The following is a 13,759-nucleotide window of genomic DNA, read 5'->3' as shown; positions in this document are numbered from 1 at the left end:
ATTACATTTGTTTGCCTCTCTGTGCCACATACTGTATTTTATTGCAGCTTAATTCTAAAAACTGTTTTCATTTATATAGTTGACTGTTTCTGTTGTCAGACAACGGGGTGAATATGAAATTGTGACTGATACGCGACCCGTTACGACTAACCAGCTCTCCCTTCCAAGATGTTAATCGGCCCAAAAATCCTGATTTATAATCATGCTGTCATCTGATAAAATCAAATAGGCTACACGCAGCTCCTTTCCCCCCAGTCGCTGAACAGAGCAGACGCAGAGAGAGAAGTGTGCGTGTGCACTGGGAAAGAGTGGCCTCGCGCTCGTGCGGCAGTCAAGTAAAGTCACCTTTATTCATATAGCACTTTAAACTAAAAAGATTGTGACAAAACAACTGAGCAACATTAATTTGGAAAACAGTGTTTCAATAAAGTAATATTCCAGAATCTGCATACACCATCATGGTGTTCAGGTAAAGATATATCTGTTCCGCAACCACTTGTCACTTTTGTTTTTTGCTTATTTTGGAATTAAAGTTTGTTAAATATCTGCCAATTTCTGCTTCCGTCTTCCCTGATCCTGGGCATTGTTACAGACACGTCCTATTAGAAGACTTTAAACTCTCTTTTTGTTTTATTTTTTCTGTTTTTTTAAAACATGACTACAAAACTGTAACCAAATATTTATGATTAAAGAAGATCCTATGTAATGTACCATATTAGGTCAACCATTAGAAGTTGCTCCCTCTTCATTTTCATGGCCCTACATGTCTTCATGGGAAAATAACCATTTTCTTAAAGGGTTCATAGGATGCTTTTTTAAGGATCATTATTTTATGTATTTGGTGTAACGGAATATTTTGACATGTTTAATGTTAAAAAAAACATTATTTTTCAAATAACTGTTAATTTTTATAGGTCCTCTATGCCCCACCTCTCTCAAGTTGTGAAATTGTGGCCTAGTGTTTAGAGAGTTTGACTTCTAACACTAGGGTTGTGGGTTCGAGTCTCGAGAACATGAATTCTAAGTATGGGTCACATCACTTTCAAATGCGTGTTTTCTACAAAGTCCCTCCTCTGTGTCCCTCAAAGTCTGCTCTGATTGGCCAACTGACCCAGTGCATTGTGATTGGCTGATCACCCCAAGCACTCGTTGGAAATGTAATGCCCCTTTCCATAGTCACGAGCTTCATCTTTCAAAATAAATGTAAAGACCGTTAATAATATCCTTAGTTTTACCATCAGTTCAAGCCCAAAGGGGAACAGAGTCACGTGACAGACACAGTGATAAAGCTCGTATGTACAGCTGACACCACTGTTTGACCTTCTCTCTCTCAAACACGCATGCACACACACACACACACACACACACACACACACACACACACACACACACACACACACACACAACACACAAAACTCTGCATTTGAACATTCAATAGCTACTACTCAAACGAATGTCAAAACATACTTACAGAAGCTGATTCAGAAGCGCCAGATTGTCGTAGCAAAGTCAGAATTACCTCCCCTCTAGGTTCACGAAACGGTCGTCTATATAATGTGTTGCTGTTCGGTTGTAAGTAATCTTAAAGGGTTAGTTCACCCAAAAATGAAAATTATGTCATTAATGTCTCACCCTCATGTCGTTTCAAACCTGTAAGACCTCCGTTCATCTTCTGAACACAGTTTGAGATATTTTAGATTTAGTCCGAGAGCTTTCTGTCCCTCCATTGAAAACCTATGTATGGTATATTGTCCATGTCCAGAAAGCTAATAAAAACATAATCAAAGTAGTCCATCCGAGGGTCAGTTAGAATTTTTTGAAGCAATGAAGGGCAGTCATTGCCAAATGATGTCATTATGACGAGCACAAAAGGACTGTTAAACCATTTTTTTTTCAACTGGTTTATTGAATCGAACTGTCCGAAAGAACTGCTTCATGGAAAAGAAGCAAACTTCCCATCACTACTGGTGATCCAAAAACCTATGCAACCGGTTCTTGAATTGAGAACGAGTCAATCTTTCGTTCGTTGTCTGGCTCTGCTCGGTGTTCATCTTCAGTTCTCTCTTCACAGCAGTTCAGTCAGTGTACTGTTTGAGTAAATGAATTACTTTGGTATATTGGTTTACCGAAGGGGGAGGGAGTGTCAGCCACGTTTAAAAAATTAACAGCTAAAGTAATTTGTGGATTAATGTGTATTGGAGACGCGAACCGTTTAAAACGATTCAGTTCAATTTGGTAAACTGGTTCAAGAAGATCCGGTTACATTGAATGATTAGTTTGCGAACCGGATATCACAAACTGCAGTGAACGCGCTCACAACAGACCCGGAAGAGGAGACAATGCTGAATAAAAATTCGTCATTTTTGAACCAAAATGTATTTTCGATGCTTCAACAAATTCTAACTGACCCTCTGATGTCACATGGATTACTTTAATGATGTTTTTATTACCTTTCTGGACATGGACAGTATACCGTACATAGATTTTCAATGGAGAGACAGAAAGCTCTCGGACTAAATCTAAAATATCTGTATATAACTGTGTTCAGAAGATGAACGGAGGTCCTACGGGTTTGGAATGACATGAGGGTGAGTCAGCTTCAACACTAACTGGGTTACTGAAACCACTCCTTTCTTTGTGGGAACATTTGAGCAGCATTACGCAAATATTTTCACAAAGTGACGTAGACATGTGGGGCGTGTTTGAATGAGATACTTTTAGGGGGGCGTGTCAGAGTCTTAACTTTGATAAAGAATATCTCTTTTTATTTGAGACTTTAGTCTTTGCAACTTTACAGATCTTCTTTATGCACCAAGAGCTTGTAACACTCCAAAGAGAAGGGAAAAATTTAAATCGCATCATATGACCCCTTTAATCTCAAGTGTATGATCTATAATGTTTATTGAATGTATCAGGCACAAGACTGAGAAGGACTTTCAACATTTTCTTCATGGAGGTGGATTCAAAGAAGAAGCAGGCACAGATATCATTTCTCAGTTACAGGAATATGGTAAGGTTCCTTCCAATTTTAGTTGTTCTATTGAAAGTACATACATTAAATGTTGTCTGTTTCAAATTATTCATGCTGAAATAACGATTAGGATTTATTATTTAAAATAATAATACATTCACGACCAGCTGGTTTGCAAATCTCAGTTGGCTTGACAGTTTTCCTAGCATGGTCAAACTTGTTTAAAACTAGACCAGCCTCCCCAGACCTAAAACCAGCTAAAAATAAATAAATTCTTTTTAGGCAGGATGATTTTTTATTAGTGATTCTATACTAGTTGCTTTTAGGTCACATAAAGTGCATCCTTTGTGTTTATCTAGAGTTGGACCTGGAACAGGAATGTGAGGAGTTTCGGTTAACCACAGTGGAACCTATTTATCAGCTAAGAGAGGATCTTCAGTACAGAATCTCATTACATTGCTCAACAGCCAATCACATCAGGGAGCTAGAGAAAGTCTCACAGCAGGTAACCAATAACAATCAACAATGGAATGTTTCTTATTCTTATTCTTATCATACACATCCATTTTCAACACAAAATGGTGTTATATACAATATACATATATATATATATATATATATATATATATATATAATTATTAGAACACTAGTATTTTCACTAGCTAAAAAATATTGTAAGTCAGTTGTTTATATTTGTTGCTGTATTGTGTCAGTAGAAAATATCAGTTCACATTTCCAAACTTTCATTTTGCCATTAAATGTTATAATCCACTCATATTTTAGCCATATAATCAAAACCACCATTGGCTCTGTATCCATTTACCTAAATTCATTACTTCACGGTTATGTGCCCTCTAGAAACTTGCTTTCTGCAAGTGAGCGGCATATTATTGTGCCATCTCAAAGAGGCACAAAATCACTTTCACTGACTTTTTCATTAAATGTTCCCTCCTGGTGGAATGACCTGGCCAACTCAATCCGAGCAGCCGAGTCCTTAGCTATCTTCAAGAAACGACAAAAATCACATCTGTTCCATTTTATTTACATTTACATTTATTCATTTAGCTGACGCATTTATCCAAAGCATATATATATATATATATATATATATATATATATATATATATACATACACACACCCACACAAAGAAAACAAAGTGTAATATAGAATTTTAATGGATTGTTATTTAATAAAATTAAATGTAAGTTTTTTGTAACATCAGGGATGTGATCTAATCCGTCCTAATTGGACGATTGTCACCAACGGAGTTACGATCAATTTAGGCTTACAATGCTTTTGGGAAACACAGACCAGGCCAGGGTTGAAAAAGATGAGGATGATGCAATTCAGAATTTCAATATCATATATTCAGAGACAATAAAATACATTTTTAATATATTTAATAGGCTGTGACTCCTTTATTACATTTTTTCTGAAGTTGTGCAGTGTTTGGGGGAGACGAGATCAAAATGCGTCTGAACTGGACTCGGTGCTGATATAAATGATGTCACTGATTAACGGTAGATTATATTTAGGTTAAATAATAATTAAAAAAGAATATATTTCCAATCACACATTAAAAAATCTAGCAAAACTTTTATAAAAGTGTCAAGTCTCTCATCTACACATGAAGATGTGATTAAAATCCCAAACTTTCATAAAGAGCTCAGTCTGTAGAGTTAGCATACATTACCTCCTCTGAAAATGGTTAAGATGCTAACGGTATTGTTCGTAGACATTAAACAATTTCTATGACGTAAATTCAACAGAAGTGGGTCAAAAACAAGCCAGATAAGTGTCAAGAACAGTTGTAAATCATATTTGTGCGATTTGGACTGAACTTACTTACTTTTTTTTTATTTGACCCTCTGACTCTAGCACTTTATATTATATTTTAATTCTACTTGATCTATTTATCTTTTTTAATAAAAAAAGAAAAGAAAAAACACTAGCTTTGTATTTTATCTTTTATTATATCTAACCGGAACTAGGGGCACCTCAGTTTTTAAATGCAGGCTAGGCCTACTGCATACATGCACCAAACGATTAACTAGGAAATAACTTTACCATTAAATAAATAAATACAATAAATATGCTAGATATAATTTTAACAAAATAAATACAAAACAAAATAAAACAAAATAGAATGCTTTAAAAAAAAAAAATCTCACAGATTTCATATTCACAATAGCTTGCTTAACAAAAAAATAGATAATACTAAATTATTAAATAATACTAAATACTTGAGAGAACAGGAAATCACTCTTTCCCAAATTTTTTTCAGTTTACAAATGAGAATTGTTTCCAGATGTCTGACTTGTTTTGCTTTTGCCAAGTAAACATTAGATTTAATTTTCTTCTCAACTTCTTGTGTTGACTCTTTCTTTCATTTCTTCTACACACCACCATTCACCGCGAGATTCAAATCCAATGCAGCCCTCTATTATACACACACAACATAGTATATACAGGCAATATATATATATATATATATATATATATACCTTACTATGTGTACTGTGTAAGGCTAACCGAGACTTGTCATTTGCACTTATATTATGACACCCACTGGAGACATCAGGGCCCGTATTCACAAAACATTTTATCTAACCACTAAGATTTCTCCTAAATAGCAGTAATAGTTTTTAGCTATAAAGTTTTTAACTAATTTTTTCTTTAAAACCTATTCACAAAGCTGCCGAGACAAACTTTTACTAAGGAATAGACAGAAGACTTAATCTAAGGGTAAGGATTGGGTTGACCTCGTTGCTATGGATGATGTCAGCATACTATGCACACAGTGATTGGCTGATAGTCTCTGTCAGAGATTTATTCATAGAAATATTGTAAAGCACAATATTATATTTCCATAATCAAATAAAGGTTTTAAAATGCAGGCTTAGTGTCACTAATTAAACAAGTAGGCTATATATTCAACTAATTGCCTCTTGCATGTAAGTTAAACAACTAAACCAGGGGTCTCCAACCTTTTTGTGAGTGAGGGCTCCCTGAAGGGATAAAATAGTCTTGAGGGCTACTTGTTTGATATAGGCACACACACACACACACACACACACACACAGATTCAAGTTTTGAAAAATACAACTACAAACAGTAATATTGTCCTAAAAATAAGGCTTTTTTGTCCTAAAAAATGGGGGGTCGTCTTATATTCGCGATATAGACAAAATCACGGGGGGAAAGGGAGAAAGAACAACGGCATAAATATGAAATAGTGACTGAATGATATACTTTACATACTTGCATGTAAAATTAGAAAAGCAACATAATATCTGTTTAATTAAATTAAAACGCTGCTCCTCTGCCGCGCGATACGCAGAGAGAGAGGTGCGCGCACAAGACGCAAAGCGAGAGAGAGAGAGACAGAGAGGTGCGCGCGCAGAGCGAGAGAGAGAGGTGCGCGCACGAGACGCAGAAAGAGAGAGATAGAGAGACGTGCAGATTCTAAATATTTTTAATTATTGAATTATTTTATTATGTTTTACTGGTATATGAAATGTCACCAATAGTTATTTTCTCATTTTATGCCATTATCATTAAAAAAAAAAAAAAAAAAATGAAAGATTACAATTCAGGCTATTTATAGAACGTGCTCTGCGGGCGACTCAGAGACTCCACGCGGGCTACCAGGTGCCCGCGGGCACCATGTTGGAGACCACTGAACTAAACAAATAAATGAAATTTATTTAAAGAGTTTTAAATAAAGAGTCTTTACAGATGCAAAAGATGCATTACTCTTTTATCTGTATGACCAAAAATGACGAAGTAATTTAACCCTTGTGCATTGTTCAAATTCACTACCCTTTCGTTATGTTCGAAATGAAAACATCCACTAAATTAAACTGCTGTAAAAATTTATCAGATTCATATATATATATTTTTTTTGAATAAATCTGTTAATCAACTTGAGTCCTGATCAAAACTACCAAATGTTTTTTTTTTTTAATCCAAGATTTTAACTCTTTAATTGCCAAGTTCATAAATTATGTCAATGATTTGGGGGGGGGGGGGGGGGGGTTCACACAAAATGACTTATTTTCAATATAAAAGTATTTATCACAGTCTTGGGCATGTCAAAGATTAGTAGCAACATTGGCTTTGATGCCTTTTTTGTTTTTGTGCAGCATTAGATGTAATTTTTTTCTCCCTCATTTACTGTTCGTGGCTGTTTTTGCCCCATTGACTTCCATTATAACGACTTTTTTTGATTGCAAAGCCATGACACCATATAATCATGCATTCTTGATTGTTTGTGGTTTTCCCTTTTGTGAAGAGGTAAAATTTGTTATTTTTACAGTTGATCACTAGGTGGTACAATTGACCCTTTAGATAGGCCTGTGCAAAAAAAAAAGGCTTAGTTTCTGGCTTGTATATGGAGTAATATGGAGTATAACAGCAAATTATAGTGTTTCGGTGTGTATGAGATTCTTGATTGTTGGTGGTTTTCCCTGTTGGGAAGAGGTACAATTTTTTATTTTTTACAGTTGATCACTAGGTGGGACCATTAACCATTTAGATAGGCCTGTGCAAAAAAAAAGGCTTAGTTTCTGGCTTGTATATGAAGCTATATGGAGTATAACAGCATATTATATTGTGTGTAGGGCTAGGATAAACAATTATTTTTTAAATGATTAATCTAGCGATAATTTTTTCGATGCATCGATTAATCTAACGATTAATTTTTTCAAACCGATTTGATTTCGATTATCTCCCCATTAATTGACTACTAACAATTTATACATGTTGATTTACATATCTGAATGAAAAAAACATGAATTCCTTAACATTGCAATATATGTTTATTGCTCTTAAAATTACAAAATAAAAGATTGACTAAGAATGCATTACTTTGCACTTGTATAGAGATAGCATTCAATAAAACCTTGAAGCCTTGAAAACACATAGCTCCATAGTTCAACATCAACCCACCATCAACTGGAGGTCCGGAGAGATCTTATGCTGGGGTGAATATTGCTTTTCCAACTGCTTGTCTTCAATTAAGAAACCTTCACCTCCCTCTTCATCTAAGAATAAGCGCTCGTTCCGAGTTAGTTCAACCACCGTCGAGAGTCCCGAAACTCAACAGTCTGTAGTGATTCCCTCTGAGTATGGGGCGTTCCAGGATGTATTCAGCAAGCAACTCGCAACCAAACTACCCCCTCATTGGCCATGGGACTGTGCTATCGACCTACTACCTGGAGCCACCTTACCTAAAGGACGCGTTTACCCTCTGTCCATCCCGGAGCAGAAGGCCATGGAGGAGTATGTGGAGGAAGCCCTCAGTCAACAGTTCATTCGGACCTCAACCTCCCCTGCCGCTTCAAGCTTTTTCTTCGTGGGTAAAAAGGACGGAGGCTTGCGGCCGTGCATCGACTACAGACATCTCAATTCTCGAACCATCAAGTACAGCTACCCCCTTCCTCTGGTTCCAGCAGCCTTGGAACAGCTGCGTGGAGCTCAAATCTTCACCAAACTAGACCTTCGTTCAGCCTACAACCTCATTCGCATTAGGCGGGGTGACGAATGGAAGACCGCGTTCGTCACCCCCTCCGGCCATTATGAGTACCTCGTCATGCCCTTCGGACTTTCCAACGCCCCAGCAGTCTTCCAGGTGAAGTGTGAATTTCATATTCCATCCGTACAGTTCTTGGGCTACGTCATTGACCAACACGGAGTACAAATGGACCAGAGGAAGGTGGAAACCATTCACAACTGGCCACAGCCCACTTCGGTAAAGGAACTTCAGCGGTTTTTAGGATTTGCCAATTTCTACCGAAGATTCATCAAGGGTTTCAGTCTCATCAGTACTCCATTAACTTCCTCTCTGAAAGGCCGGCCGAAGTCTCTGTCCTTATCATCTGAAGCCCTCCAAGCATTCCACGACCTCAAAGATGCGTTCACCACTGCCCCTGTACTGGTACATCCCAACCCCGATCTTCCTTTCGTCTTTGAAGTCGACGCGTCATCCTCTGGTGTTGGTGCTGTATTGTCACAGCGGCAGGGTGAGCCTCCCAAACTCCATCCATGTGCCTTCTTTTCCAAGAAACTGTCCCCGGCGGAGCGGAACTATGATGTCGGTAACCGGGAACTTCTGGCTATCAAATTAGCACTGGAAGAATGGAGACACTGGCTGGAGGGAGCTAATCATCAATTTGAAGTCATAACCGACCATAGAAATCTGGAATATCTGAGAGAAGCTAGAAGGTTGAACCCTCGTCAGGCCCGTTGGGCACTCTTCTTCACCGGATTCGATTTCCAGGTCACCTATCGTCCCGGTAGCAAGAACTCCAAGGCTGACGCATTATCTCGTATTCATCAAGCACTCTTCTGAACCTATCTTTCCTCCAGCCATCTTCCTCAACCCCATCTTATGGGACACTGATGACCAAATCGCCCAAGCAAACAATCTTTAACCCGCTCCGCCGGGAGGTCCAGAGGGCCTCATCTTCGTACCACTTCAACTCGGTATCAGCCTTCTGGACTCAGCACATTCTACCCCGGGCTCTGGACATCCAGGTAGTAGGCGTACCCTCTCGCTCCTCCTTCAACGGTACTGGTGGCCATCCATCTCCCAGGACGTCTCACGTTACATCAAGGGATGCTCAGTCTGCGCCGTTACCAACACTCCCAGGAAACTGCCGGAGGGTAAGCTTGTTCCTCTGCCCATTCCTCATCGTACGTGGACCCATTTTGGGATTGACTTCATGACAGATCACCCTCGCTCCAACAGAAACACTTGTGTGTTCGTCGTAGTGGACAGGTTTTCCAAGTCATGCAAGTTGATACCATTGCCCGGATTACCTACCGCATTTGAAGCAGCCGAAGCTCTCTTCACATTCGTCTTCCGAAACTTCGGCGTCCCTGAAGAGATTGTCTCTGATCGTGGACCACAGTTCGTCTCTTGGGTATGGAAAGCCTTCTTCAAACTCCTCGGAGTCACGGTAAACCTTTCCTCTGGATATCACCCTCAGACTAACGGCCAGACTGAGCGGAAGATCCAGGAGATTGGACGGTACCTCCGATCTTATTGCCACCAGTACCAAGACAGCTGGAACCAGTTCCTCCCCTGGGCTGAATATGCCCAGAATTCCCTCCGCCAGAGCACCACCGGACTCACACCTTTCCAATGTGTTCTAGGTTACCAACCTCCTCTCTTCCCCTGGTCTGGTGAACCGTCTGAAGTTCCGGCTGTCGACTACTGGTTCCATCAAAGCGAGAGGGTATGGGACTCAGCTCATGTACACCTTCAGCAGGCAGTGCGGAGACGCAAGAGACAAGCCGACCGTCGTAGAACCGAACCCCCTCAATCATTCCATGTATCCTTACTCAAACCTCACACTGAACCTGTCACTCCTCCCTCCTCAGATCCTGCCCCGGCGGATGAACCTCCTCCTCCCGTTCCTGTTGAAGAGGAGGCCATCTACAGAGTCCGTAACATCCTAGACTCTCGGCGACGAGGTCCCCTTTTGGAATACCTGGTCGACTGGGAGGACTATGGACCTGAGGAGCGCTCCTGGGTTCATCAAGATGACATCCTTGATCCTACTTTACTCACCCAGTTCCATTCTGACCATCCGGACCGTCCTGCACCTAGAGGTCGCGGGAGACCTCGTCGCCGTACTCGTCCCTCTTCTCAGTCGTCAAGAGCCGCCTCGGGAGGGGGGGGGGGGGGGTACTGTCACAGCCACGCCATCATCTCCACTCGCTCCACCCTCTCGTTCACTCTCCCCTGAATTCTAATCACCCTCACCTGGCCATCTCATCATCTCATATCCTTTATAAACCACTCTCACTCACCAGTCATCGTCTGGCCACATCAATACCACTGACAACAGACTCACCCGCGCTACTCACCTCAAGAGAAAACCACTTACCTTCAGAAGCCTTCATTCCCGTTCGTCAGCCTACCGTCCTCCTTCTGAGAACCTTCCCGAACTCTTCCTCCAGCTCCTAAACCAGAGACTTGGGTTACCATTCAGTTAAGTCACAGTGAACGATATCATCTACTTCATTACTCACCTTTGCATCCCGGTTCTGCTGCACTTGTAAAAATAAATCTCATTTCTACTCACCACCTGTCTGCCTCTTGTGATTACCTGACACTTAGAAAGGAGAGGGTTATTTTTGAGTAAAGGTGATGATAAGTCTTTTTTTTTTTTCAGATAACAAACTCCCGGAAACTCTCCAAACTCCCTGAAAACTGCAGTTGTAAAGCCTCTCTTGAAAAAGAACAATCTGGATAACACCATATTGAGCAACTATAGACCAATATTCAATCTTCCTTTTATAGTCAAGACTATTGAATAGGTTGTTTTTATTCAGCTAAACAACTACTTAAACTCAAATGGATACCTGGACAATTTTCAATCTGGTTTCTGAACGCATCACAGCACAGAGACATTGTTCATAAAGATAATAAATTATATTCGCTTAAATTCTGATTCTGGCAAAATATCAGTGCTAGTATTACTAGATCTTAGTGCTGCATTTGACATTGTCGATCATAACATACTTCTAGATAGACTGGAAAACTGAGTTGGGCTTTCTGGATTGTTTCTCAAATGGTTGAGGTCATACTTAGAATGGAGAGATTATTGTGTGAGTAAATGTGACGATAAGTCTAAGTGGATGTCTTTTCTTGTGCCACTCTTGTTCAGTTTGCATTTGCTTCCACTTAATCAAATAATGAGAAAGAACCACATTTTCTATCACAGCTATGCAGATACCCAGGTTTACCTAGCCTTATCGCCAAATGACTACAGCCCCATTGACTCCCTCTGCCAAGGTATTGATAAAATTAACAGTGGGATGTTTTTCTTAAGTTAAACAAAGAGAAAACTCAAGTCATTGCATTTGTAAACAAAGATGAAGTTCTCAATGTGAATGCATACCTTGACTCTAGGCGTCAAATAACTAAAAATCAAATCTGAGCATATCACACCAGTTACGTTTAGTATTGATTTTAAAGTATTACTACTTGTTTATAAACACTCAATGATCTAGGACCTCAATACATTGCAGATATGCTCACTGACTATAAACCTAACAGACCACTCAGATCATTAGGATCAAGTCAGTTAGAAATACCAAGGGTTCACTCAAAACAAGGGGAGTCTGCTTTTAGCTATTTTCCATTCACAGTTTGAACCAGATTTCAGAAGAGATCAGATGTGCTAAATCAGTAGACATATTTAAATGTAGACTCAAAACACATCTGTTTAGTTGTGCTACGTCTGAACTGATTGCACTGTATTTTATGTATCATCATTTTCTATTCTTAACTGTTTAAATTTATTTATTTAATTTAAAATAATTTTTTCTAATCAGTTAAAAAATAAATTCCTTGCTTTTATTATTTAGTTTCAAAAGTTGTGGGTAGTTTTGGAAGAGGAATTAAATGTCAGGCCTTGGAAAAATGATCTATGATGGTGACTATTGTGGTGTTGTTATTGGACTTGGGGAGATCAGTGATAAAGTCAATAGCAAGATGGGACCATGGTCGGTGGGGGACTGGTAAGGGGATCAGATGGTAGCTGTCTGTAGTGTCTGTCCTCATGGTTGGCCACCAAAATCTGTTCTAGAGGAGATGGACAGCGGCAGTAATGCCAGGATGACCAGAGCTGAGCCCCAATGGAACGGGTTGCATGACCTTCTTTCGGAGTTCCTGAGGTACATAAGTCTTATCGGAAGGAAAGTGTTCTTGTGAATTGGCCTGTTCAATTTCTGTCATGATGTTCCATTGGACTGGGACCATAATGAATGACTCTGGGAGAAGGCTCTCTTCAGAATTACCATGGTCGAAGCAGTCATGTTGACGTGACAGGGCATCAGCCTTGGTATTCTTGGAACGGGGTTGATATGTGAAAGAAAGACGAAGAGTGTAAAGAACAGCGGCCATCAGGCCTATCTGGGATTCAGTCTTTTAGCGGATTGTAAATATTCTAGGTTTATGTGATCAGTGTGGACAACGAAGCGGTGCTTTGATCCTTCCAGCCAGTGTCACCATTCCTCCATGACTGCTTTCATGGCCAACAATTCCCTGTTTCCGACATCATAGTTTTGTTCAGCAGAACTGAGTTTGCAGGAAAGGACGCACAAGCGTGAAGCATCGGTGGATGCCATGCCATTGTGAAAGGATGGCCACAATGCCAGTATTTGAGGTGGCCACTTTGACTATGAACAGGATTTCAGGATCAGGGTAATGAAGAAAGGGGACTGAAGTAAAACGTGCTTTCAAGCCTCTGGGGTACGAAATGACAAGTCTTACCCAGATACAGTATTTCTGTCCTGACATAAGGTGAGCAACTGTTCATTCTCACTTTTTCCTGCCTCAGGATGGTTGAATATTTCTTAGAAGTGTTGGAGAAAAGTGCATAATGAGGGGAAAGCTGATCCATCCTCCCTCCATACTGCTGTGGCCCACTCTAAGACCTTATCAGTTAGTTGAGAACATACAAAGGAGATCTTACTGGTATCAGTGGTATACATAATGGGCTGTTGGTTGACAAATAAGGAGCAGTGCAACAGATATTGCTTACACTTCATTGGGTTTCCATTGAACTTGTCTGGAAGAGCCAGGCGAGGATTCATAGACAGAGTGGAAGGGGATGATGTGTTCATGCTCAGCTGATTAAACGCTGGATCCAGAGATGAGAGGCAAATACTCCGAAGCGCGTTAACAATCTCCTTCGACAGTGTCGTTAGTCAAGCCAGCTGGTGTTGATGAGCAGCGAGTTGATTTGCCTGAGCTAATACTTCCATGGTAA

General features: G+C 39.9%; 1 protein-coding gene across 2 annotated transcripts in view; it reads left to right on the top strand.

Moving 5' to 3' along the window:
• Positions 1-13,759, top strand: part of LOC132152616 (coiled-coil domain-containing protein 148-like) — a 92,122-nt gene that overhangs the window by 50,789 nt on the left and 27,574 nt on the right. For both annotated transcript variants that reach the window (XM_059561376.1, XM_059561375.1), the window contains exons 5-6: positions 2,916-3,010; positions 3,331-3,476. In XM_059561376.1, the coding sequence (XP_059417359.1) occupies positions 2,916-3,010; positions 3,331-3,476 (241 nt within the window). The remainder of the gene's footprint in view (positions 1-2,915; positions 3,011-3,330; positions 3,477-13,759) is intronic.

The sequence above is a fragment of the Carassius carassius genome, chromosome 11 (genome assembly GCF_963082965.1).
Source record: "Carassius carassius chromosome 11, fCarCar2.1, whole genome shotgun sequence".
Classification (NCBI taxonomy): domain Eukaryota; kingdom Metazoa; phylum Chordata; class Actinopteri; order Cypriniformes; family Cyprinidae; genus Carassius; species Carassius carassius.
This window is presented reverse-complemented; position numbering and strand designations above follow the sequence as displayed.